We start from the raw sequence: 9,177 nt of genomic DNA, 5'->3' as shown, positions 1-9,177 counted from the left end.
TATTGCTTAAAAATATTCTTAGTTAGAAAATACCCTGATAAATATTATACATTTCTGCACGTAAATTTGTGTACTTTAAAGACGTAACTTTAGGTCGTTAATGGTTTTCCACCCTGGTCTCTGCTATGAATTTGTTATGCCGTAGGACTTTAATTCTGAAATGAGAACGAGGCGGATTTATGCGTCCTTCCTAAGGCAAATTTTCGCCGCGAACGGACGCGCATGATTGTAGTGCTCGCCGAATCCTGTCTTCATTGCGGTTTGCAGCTATAGCTATGAGCGAAGTTATATAAGTAAATACTAGATTTATAGTAGAGTCCATTGTGGTTTTACTTGTGGGCTTCATTTCATCTATGTTGGTTGGTTCAGAATCAGCAGTAGGCCTATTGGTATGACTATATAGTAACACAGAATATGGTTTTGTAATGAAAACGTTTCCTAATATATTTCCTAAACTCGGTTGAAAAACTAGTTATAATTTTCGGCAGATTCGTGTGATTTTTAATGTTATCTATTTTGAGTCACCCCCCTAGTTAAAAATAATCACATTTGCAGAAATGCCGTCAAACGTGGAGATAAAGGCGTCGGTGCGTGATCACAGCTATTTGATGCAGCGTGCGAAGGAGTTGAGCGCCTCGGACGGGACAGATATCCACCAGGAGGACACATTTTTCAAAGTGCCAAGGGGTCGCCTTAAACTGAGGGATTTCCTAGTGAGCCTGGCCACTTACAAAAACGAATAGGTTCCAAGAATCAAACGAAATGTTCTCTTTACGTAGCTGTACGAAGGTTGAGAATACGTTTTTATTGATTTAATTCAAACGTTGAATCACGTCTCACCTCCCTTTTCAGAATGGAAGTGGGCAGCTGATATTTTATGAGAGACCAGACAAGGATGGGCCCAAACTATCCAGTTACTCCATCTCTCCAACAAATGACCCACAAGGACTGGGTGTAAGTACGCAAAGATTAGTTTTATTCTTATATGTCTGTCAAAAGTTACTGCATACACTGTGCAGATGGCAATGCTCAATAAAAATATTAGCAGAGAAGTGCAAAAGTGAATCCATTGCATTATACAGCATAGATTTCCAACTCCCGTACATCATTTAAATTTTAAAATGTTTGTTAGTAAAATGTTTTGTGTCCTGTAATTGTAACACTGCTTGCAGGTTAACCAATTTTATTAAAAAGAAGTAGGGTTTGACATTTTTTTTCCAAATTGCATTTCAAGTTATTATTGTGTCCCAGTCTCAGACTGGGAAGGTGTTCTGTTGTGCTCAATGGTCTTCATTTCATACTGGTTCCAATATTCTTGCCTGGTGTGTAGAGGGTTCTGTCAGATGCTCTGGGCAAGCTAGGCCAGGTGAAGAAGAAGAGGCGGCTCTACATGGTGGGCCAAACTCGAGTGCACATCGACTGTGTGGAAGGCCTGGGAAACTTTATGGAGCTTGAGGTATTTCAGAGCCCATCAGACAGCCATGAGAGAAACTTCATAAACTTTGTTTCTAAGCATTTTGCCTCGCAAATGTCAAAACGTGCCACTCCAGGTAAAATGACTGTGCGCTTTATTGGAGGGGACGGTTGAGATTATGGTCTGATTGTATTCGATAGTAATCGATTGTGTGGACAAATTTGGAGTACAAATGGGCCGCGTGTTCTAGTATTGCAGTAAGTGCCACTGATAGCCACTCTCATTCAGTGTGTCCCTGCATCACCATTTGAATTCAACTCAATATAGATATATATATATATATACACACACACACAAACATGCTCTGTTTCAGTCTTTGTACTATTTCAAGTGCTCTGAGTACACTTTAGCAAGGGCAAATGCTTCCTTGAATATTTAAAAGTGTCTACTGCCATTAGCCTTCAAGTTATTTCATATTTGAGTGTTAAAGCAATGTTTTTTGTTTTGTTTTTTAATTTGCAGTTTTTAATTTAATCATTGATTTATTTTAACCATTATTTAATTCACTGATGCAAATCACACAGTTAAGTTATTTATATATAATTAGTAGAGTAGAGTTTGGGATCGAGTGGGACAAATTCTACAGATACATTATTGACAGTTTGTTTTGAAGTAAAACTAAAGCTGTGCATACTAACCCACTGAATCCAGCACTGTAATATAATGCCTGGTGCCTAACAGGTGTGTTTGTGCGCATGCGCATGTGTGAATGCGTTCATACAGGTAGTCATGAAGGAAAACCAGACCACAGAAGAAGGAGTTGCCATTGCACACCAGCTGATGCAGGACCTGGGCGTAAAGGAGGAAGACCTGATCGAGGGTGCATACATGGACCTTCTGCTGGCAGAGGCCCAGCAGAATGGATGTAAATAGTCTTCCAATTTAGAATATTGGAATTGTTAGCTGTACAGTTTATTAAAACAACAATAAAATACTGCTCTTTACTGTAATTTTTATGAGGGCAGATCATTGACACAACAGCGACTAATTTTCTTTCCCCCCCCCCCACTTTTTTCACCCTAAAAGAAGATGCGACAGTGGTATTATGAAGTTTGTTCCAAGAAAAGATATAATCCATCCACCAGAAAAATGCCTGGAATACACTGTAATATCATTTTACAGAGGTGATGGTGAAGTACTGTACATGTCGCTCACATTTCTTACAGCTGCATATACATAGCTTGTGACACTACAAAACGACGAAAGTGGTAATGAACATCACATTACTGTGTCCTGTGTCTCATCGAATGTTTTTTCATGCAGTGTTTGACTGCGTCACATAACTGGTTAAATTATAAATTGTTAACTGACAAACGCCTTGGGTGCAACCCTACCAACCTCCCGTCTTAAACGTCCTGCATTGGGTAGACCAGGTATCCGCTGAAGGAGTTGAATCCCTGTGTGTCACCACACAGAAACCTCCCTAGAACCAGCTCGACGTACACCTGGTTGCCGGGATGCAGCTTCAGCAGCATGGTATGTGTGGCGCTGTCCTCAGAGTCCTCGCGATTGTCCTCCCAGGATGAGGACACCACCTGGCCGTCCCTCACCAGCTGTGTCTTTTGGTAGATGTGCTCTCCTGCCACACCCATGTTGGAGTAGGTGCTGTAGCTGAAGGAGTAAAGGCCAGCGCGGGGCACCGTGAAGGCACCTGTCGTGGGATCATAGAAGGGTCATTGACTGCCTCTGCATGGGAGTGATTGGCTTTTGTTTGTATTGTGAGAGTAGGCTGTGCTTACCCAGTGCTGAATTATATCCGTGTCCTTGGTTCAGTGTGATGTTCTGGTAAGGAATGGGCACATTCTTATTGAAGGGCCCAAAACAACCAGGTGTTGATGTCAGTGATGCAGTAAATGCAACGTTACGTCCACCTAGTAAGAACAGGAGCGGAAATGTAAAACATGTTTTATTTTAGTAAAAACAAAATGACTTATTGAACTTTATCCTAAATTAACCAATGAGGGAGGAAGTTGCTTTTTTTAGATACGTTTCATCACCCATCTGAGTAACTTCTCAGCTAGTTGTAAAGATCCCAGTATTTAAATACTGGGGTTTAAGGTTTGACTCATCACCCATTGGAGCACAAATTGGGAGTCATCAGGACATTGTACCACTGAGCCAATAGTGAGCCAACTGACACAGCAGCCAGGGAAGGGGAGAATGCTCACATCAGACAGGCCGTGGGCCAGTGTGATTATCTAGACAGTGCTCCAGCAGTTCAAAGGGGAAAAGGACAGCTGCTGCTTAAGTAGAAACTGGTGATTCCATATGTGGTGGGAATAGTGGAATGATTGAGAGGCATATTTTCCAAACACTGCATCTTGGTTGCTTTCAAACCCCTAAAACATGCTACGCCAAAATCTGTTCCACTCCAAGGATCGTGTCCCCTGTCACAAACAAAACAATAATATAGTATATAGCAATATAGTAATATACTATCAAGTGCCAGGAGGACTGTGGGGAATTGTTCATTGTAGAAACCAGCCGCTGGCGAATTGTGGCACAATATAGAAGAGCTTCCTTATCAGGCCAGAACCCACCTACTGGCCAGTGGGTTGCTCCTTTAAAGATAAATATCTGAACATTCTGGATAGGAAGGAATGCTGGTTTGAACAGGGATTTAAAGAAGTTATTTACATGGAGAGGGAACATCGATCCCTGAACAGGAAGGGTGGGAGGGGGTGTTAGGATACATTTTTCACCATCTGATTCCATAATCGCAGCTATAACCCAGTCAAATGTGAATAGCATACATGACCTTTGTAAGTAAAAGTCAATTGAACTGATCACTGGTATTATTGTTAAGGGCTGGCCTCAGCCATTATGCTAAAGGCCAGTATTTAAGTCCTGGGGTCTTTACAACGAGCTGAGACTGAAGAAGTCACTCGGATGGGTAATGAAGCATATCTAAATAAATACAATTGTGTCTAGATCAACTAGTCAACTTTCTTGGAATGAGGGAGGAAGGTGAAGTGTTACCTGCGATTGCATCAATATGCTGGTTGAGATTGTGCAAGTCCTCCGATATGCTCAGCATACTCAGCATGGTGGCCTCCTCTAGCTGCATGAGTGCTGAGCTGACACAGCAGCAGCCTTTAGTCTGCCTGAATTCACAGTTGCAGTCCCACAATCCACAGGGCAAATTCTCTGTCCAGTTTACTGTGTGTTTAATGTGGGGGGTGGTGGTTACACAGGACAAGACACACACACACACACACACACACACACACACACACAAACACTGGGTTTTCTTCCATCTGCTGGCAATAATGTGTATGCACAACGATGATGTAGTGCGTATCAAAAGTAGTTCACCTGCACTCTGGCGGATGAAGTCTAAGGGACTGTTTGTGTCTGCATTAACGCATAGACATAATGCACCAAGCAGACCTAGAACAGCTACTGCAGCTGTCTTCATCCTCACTTTATGTACGAAGTGATCTTTTATGTTCTTGCTGTAAAGCCACAAAGTACCACTGTTTAATATTTCCTATTATAATGTGTCTATTTGACATATTTCTATGTAGAACATTTAATAAATGTTAATTCTTATATTTAATAATTTTCTCATATGCTTTCTAAGGACAAAACTTGCAATACAGCTTTTAAATGTTTAAGCTTATGATTATTTTGATAGGTTCACATTACTGTATACAATTTTTATAGGACTCCAAAACATCAATGATTCTTAAAATACAATAGTTCTAGCTAAAGAAAAAAAAGGTTTTTAAAAAGTTTTTTTTTAAAGCTATTGTCTACACAATTTACTTGAGTTAATTAATATTTTAAATTCTATATTAACTAGTATTACCCCACTGTGTAGGCAGTATATAATCAAGACAAAACAATGTCCTGCAATCACGTTCATCTCTTGCAAGCCTATATATGTAAACTCTAAGAAAATAGCTCCGTAAAGTTTTTAACGAGTTCCGTCCCAATACTCACTGTGACTGAGACAGCTGCTGCGAGCAGGTGTGTGGCATGTGAGGAGGCTTCTGCTCAGCAGCCGGTTTTGAGATCTCGTCTTATGCTCGGCGTGGAGAATGACGGAATGTTGCATCCTTTGTGTGGGACGAGAACAGCGGCAGGTGGAAAAGTAGGCCACGTGAAACTTCCCACCCCGTTTCTTTCAGCCGTCCCACGTAGGCCGCAGGAAGGGCACCCGTGCTTCGTTGTCCTTTTGTTATCCGTAAATATAATGTGTTTTATCGGGATACCACTATCTTGTTTCGAAGCCAGGGAGCACTCCGGGTACGTTTGGATGTCATTGCGGCGGCTAGTCATTCTAGCGTCGCCGCGCAGACAGAGTGGGTTTGGCTTTTAATGCCGCCACGTTAATTGATTCTATCTCTTGATCAGAAGTCCCATTTCTGAGGTTAGTGCGGGATTTGGTTTTGTAGCCTGATTCTGAGAACAGGATGTGGGCCATGCCTGATGGGAATATTATCTGTCATATGTTCAGTTTAAGCCATAAATGCACAAAGAACATTACTTATCACATATTTCCTATGTAATAGGGGGAAGTAAATCACAATAGGAGGATTAAAACAATTAACTGATATAGTTATGTCTATGTTCTCAATCAGAAATAGCGGTAACAGCTTTACAGTTACCATACTAACCTTATCGATATGTATATACAAAAGGTAATCGTGCTATTGTAATTATTTTGTTGTTGTAATATGACAAACTGGCCTGTATGTAGCAAGCATTCCTCCTGGGGCTTTAATTACTGTCAGATATCTTCACAATTGCTTTCCATGTAGCGCTAGAAGTGCTGCACTGGGGAGCAAAAGGAAAGTGGGCAAACTAAGCAGACGTTTTATAAGCATGACTCGTGTTATGTAGGGTCTTTGCGATGTAGAAGATTGAGTTTGCTCTCAATGTCAGGGACAGCAGAATCTGCAGTTCTGTGTGATATTAAAGCAATAATCTTTCATACAGTTTCAAACCTTACGCCTCCTAACTCCTCGACTGGAGCCTGTTTTTATCTATTCATCAGTTCTTATAATCAGTTGTTATTTCAGTGTATAATGTTTTAAGCACGTAATTTCAGAGAGCTGAGATGTATTAGAGACTGTACATTGGCCCTTATTGTGCACTGTCCTTTTAATGTAAAATAAACATGACAAACCTTACCAAATCACAGTAATAAAGAAGCAAAACATAGTTATTTAAATCTTATGCCTTTGCTCCAATATACAGCGATCGTTAAGGCAAGAAGATTGCTGTTGATGCTTTTCAGCTTACATATTCTGCCATGCCAGTGTTCTTTTAAAAGATATTCAGAGGAATGATGTTACATTTTAGCTGAGAGAACTTGCCAGTACATTTACATGGCGAAACCTAAGGTACAGATTGGAAAAGGAATTTTTGTGCCTAGTGTTCCTGAACTTCCCGTCTGGAATCAGTAAAGAGTTCTTACCTTTTTCAAACAATTATCCATTCTCTCATATTTTATCAGCACAATTATTACACACAAACATTTCTGTTGTTTATTTACCTTTATTTCCAATTAATTTGAGGAATCTCATTTGGTTCCATGTCACCAAGTCATATGATCAGACATTTACTTAAGGGCTAATAATTTAGGGAAAGAAAAAGATGAGGATGAACAACTATTAAGTGGGATATACATTTCCACAGCATAAAGACTGTACACTGGAGCGGTTAGGTTTACCCTGGAATGCAATGACAATGGGAAGACCCTTTATACCTTGATATTTCGATTGCTATTGTGGTACTGGAGCACAAGGATACATGGCCTTGATTCCAAGGATCATCTATAACAGACACGGACTTATAAGAGGTAACAAAATCCACTGGTTAAAAGACAATGTCATGGAGCTTAAAGCTGATGCCAGAACTGATTAAGGTGGTAGAACTCCAAAACACCCATTTGGAAGACAACTGCTGCCAAGGACTAGCATGGATTTTAATCTGTAACATAAAGCAGGAAGCCAGTGAAGGTGTTGTAGTGGCTGTTGTCATCACACAGGAAGCAAGAGGCAGGCAGGATCACGTCTACCAGGTCCCCGGCATCCATCTGTTTGGCCAGGACTACGGTGGCACTGTCCTCGTGGTCTTGATTGTTGATTTCGCGGAGGCCTGCCATCATGACCCCGTTCTTCCGCAGGTGAGCACAGGCAGCCAGGGAGCTGCCAGGAGCACCCGCGGTGCTGTATACGGTGAGGGCGAAGACATAGATGCCAGAGCGTGGCACCGTGAAGGTGCCCGTGCTGACATTGTAGCCATCACCCAAGTTGAGAAATATGCTCTGGTACCTCACCACAATGTCTTCCCGGTTGGGACCCACGCAGCGCCGAGTGTCGGTCAGAGCCACTGAGAAGGCGCTGCGGCTTGCTGGGTAGGAAGAGAGAGCATGGCTTCTAAGTAAAGAAAACCAGCCTACTGGTTTAAAAGAATAAAGCAGCAATAACATGTCTGTTGAAGGATGAAAGGCTAGCGGAGATAAATTAGCATGATTTCATTTTCATAATTTTGATCTTACTAGCTGTCATCTGTTATTATATTTGTGTTTTTTGGGGGTATAGGTATTTAGATAACATGAGATTTAGACAGGTTATAAAAACTCTGGGAAGGGGGGGCTGGCTCACAGCGCATGTGGTTAAGGATGCTGTGAGCTCTGTCCAGACCCTTCTGCAACTTGCTCAAGCTCATGTTGAAGAGATTCTCCATCCGCCACATCTGCTGCTGCATCAGACAGCAGCCGCAGGTCGACGGATCAGACAGGCACACTGCAGACAGGAAACAACACTGTCAGCCTCAACACTACCACAGAATATGACAAAATTGAACTGTTGGGTTAAAAAAAACAACTTCATATTCCAGATTTTAAGGTAGCCTCAGTTGAGTCTAATAAGCAACCTTAGGTTCGACTCAAGGCTACCTTACATTGATTAGCTTGTCATGAAATTGCACCAGAAGCAATACTACTTTTCCTTTTTAAGATTCTTTTTCGCTCTTCTTTACTTACCGTTGTTAGTGTCGGGGTCGGGAGAGGGGGCCCCCCCAGGCCCATCCCAGGAGTAAGAGGACTGTGCAAAGGAGTATCCCAGGAAGCACAAGAACACAATGCCTGGATTAGAAAAGAGAACACTGTGACAGCCATAAAGCCATGTGCTTACAAAAAGGCCTGACAGCCAACTTCACAGCCACTTAAAAACAGATTGCCATTCAGAAATGGTTCCAAACAACAGAACCAACACTGCTGGTGCTGCATTTTGCTAGTGAACAGTGTAAAATGGAATTACCTGTGTAGTTCATCCCATATTAACAAAATACCTGTTTTCCTCACCAAGGTAAACATGTTTGTAATTAGCCTTACCTCTCATTCTGCTGTGTGTGGATGTTCTCTGACTATAGGCAATACAGAGGATGGAGGTGGAGGCTTAGCTATAAAGTCTTTGTGAGCTCCACCTCTTGCTTTTTCTTGGCGAGAGAATGGGCCAAACCTCTGTGGCTTTGTTCCTGGTAATGATATGTAGGTCGCAATGTCAGATGTACTCCCACGGTGCTGGAATCAGATTGAATCAGAATTCCACAGGGAACGGAGCGGTGACTTGCAAATTATTCAAGAACGTCTGAGTGAGATTAAAGACCAGTTTCTCAATATATTATTCTCTCCATTTCATACCATTGCTCTCGCTATGAAATATAAGATTGTTTGCCAATCAAATGGG

The 9,177-nt window shown here is 41.6% G+C and overlaps 3 protein-coding genes across 8 annotated transcripts; 1 reads left to right on the top strand and 2 right to left on the bottom strand.

Moving 5' to 3' along the window:
- Window positions 1–198: 198 nt before the first annotated feature.
- Window positions 199–2,634, top strand: LOC145651898 (uncharacterized). Of its 5 annotated transcripts, none has more exons than XM_081700640.1 (6): window positions 199–293; window positions 556–713; window positions 853–954; window positions 1,331–1,456; window positions 2,198–2,339; window positions 2,504–2,634. In XM_081700640.1, the coding sequence occupies exons 2-6, from the start codon at window positions 558–560 to the stop codon at window positions 2,521–2,523; spliced, it is 546 nt and encodes a 181-aa protein (XP_081556766.1). In that variant the 5' UTR covers window positions 199–293; window positions 556–557; the 3' UTR covers window positions 2,524–2,634. The 5 variants fall into 5 exon arrangements, with proteins under 5 accessions (XP_081556766.1, XP_081556765.1, XP_081556764.1 ...); XM_081700639.1 differs by having other exon boundaries at window positions 199–389; XM_081700638.1 differs by having other exon boundaries at window positions 199–713.
- Window positions 2,473–5,775, bottom strand: cbln18 (cerebellin 18). Of its 2 annotated transcripts, XM_027005758.3 has the most exons (5): window positions 5,420–5,769; window positions 4,790–4,929; window positions 4,454–4,633; window positions 3,214–3,345; window positions 2,473–3,125 (listed from the first exon to the last, which is right to left on the bottom strand). In XM_027005758.3, the coding sequence occupies exons 1-5, from the start codon at window positions 5,455–5,457 to the stop codon at window positions 2,821–2,823; spliced, it is 795 nt and encodes a 264-aa protein (XP_026861559.2). In that variant the 5' UTR covers window positions 5,458–5,769; the 3' UTR covers window positions 2,473–2,820. The 2 variants fall into 2 exon arrangements, with proteins under 2 accessions (XP_026861559.2, XP_081556763.1); XM_081700637.1 differs by having other exon boundaries at window positions 4,454–4,929; window positions 5,420–5,775.
- Window positions 5,776–6,972: 1,197 nt separating this feature from the next.
- cbln20 (cerebellin 20) lies at window positions 6,973–8,873 on the bottom strand. The gene is made up of 4 exons (XM_027005868.3): window positions 8,823–8,873; window positions 8,472–8,573; window positions 8,092–8,232; window positions 6,973–7,837 (listed from the first exon to the last, which is right to left on the bottom strand). Exons 1-4 carry the CDS (start codon window positions 8,827–8,829, stop codon window positions 7,410–7,412), a joined length of 678 nt encoding a protein of 225 aa, XP_026861669.2. The 5' UTR covers window positions 8,830–8,873; the 3' UTR covers window positions 6,973–7,409.
- Between the last annotated feature and the right edge of the window lie 304 nt (window positions 8,874–9,177).

The sequence above is a fragment of the Electrophorus electricus genome, chromosome 17 (genome assembly GCF_041902795.1).
Source record: "Electrophorus electricus isolate QZ-2024a chromosome 17, ASM4190279v1, whole genome shotgun sequence".
NCBI classification, from domain to species: Eukaryota; Metazoa; Chordata; class Actinopteri; order Gymnotiformes; family Gymnotidae; genus Electrophorus; species Electrophorus electricus.
The sequence above is the reverse complement of the archived record's forward strand: the minus strand, read 5'-3'. Positions and strand labels throughout refer to the sequence as shown.

Coding starts and splice junctions, on each gene's coding strand:
- LOC145651898 (XM_081700640.1), top strand. CDS start 558: ATGCCGTCAAACGTGGAGATAAAGGCGTCGGTGCGTGATCACAGCTAT. Junction 714..852: donor TTAAACTGAGGGATTTCCTA/GTGAGCCTGGCC, acceptor CTCCCTTTTCAG/AATGGAAGTGGGCAGCTGAT. Junction 2,340..2,503: donor AGAGGCCCAGCAGAATGGAT/GTAAATAGTCTT, acceptor CCCTAAAAGAAG/ATGCGACAGTGGTATTATGA.
- cbln18 (XM_081700637.1), bottom strand. CDS start 5,457: ATGCCACACACCTGCTCGCAGCAGCTGTCTCAGTCACA. Junction 3,346..4,453: donor GCATATTGATGCAATCGCAG/GTAACACTTCAC, acceptor TGTTCTTACTAG/GTGGACGTAACGTTGCATTT. Junction 3,126..3,213: donor CGGATATAATTCAGCACTGG/GTAAGCACAGCC, acceptor ATCCCACGACAG/GTGCCTTCACGGTGCCCCGC.
- cbln20 (XM_027005868.3), bottom strand. Junction 8,233..8,471: donor CGACCCCGACACTAACAACG/GTAAGTAAAGAA, acceptor TCCTGTCTGCAG/TGTGCCTGTCTGATCCGTCG. Junction 7,838..8,091: donor CATCCTTAACCACATGCGCT/GTGAGCCAGCCC, acceptor CTTCCTACCCAG/CAAGCCGCAGCGCCTTCTCA.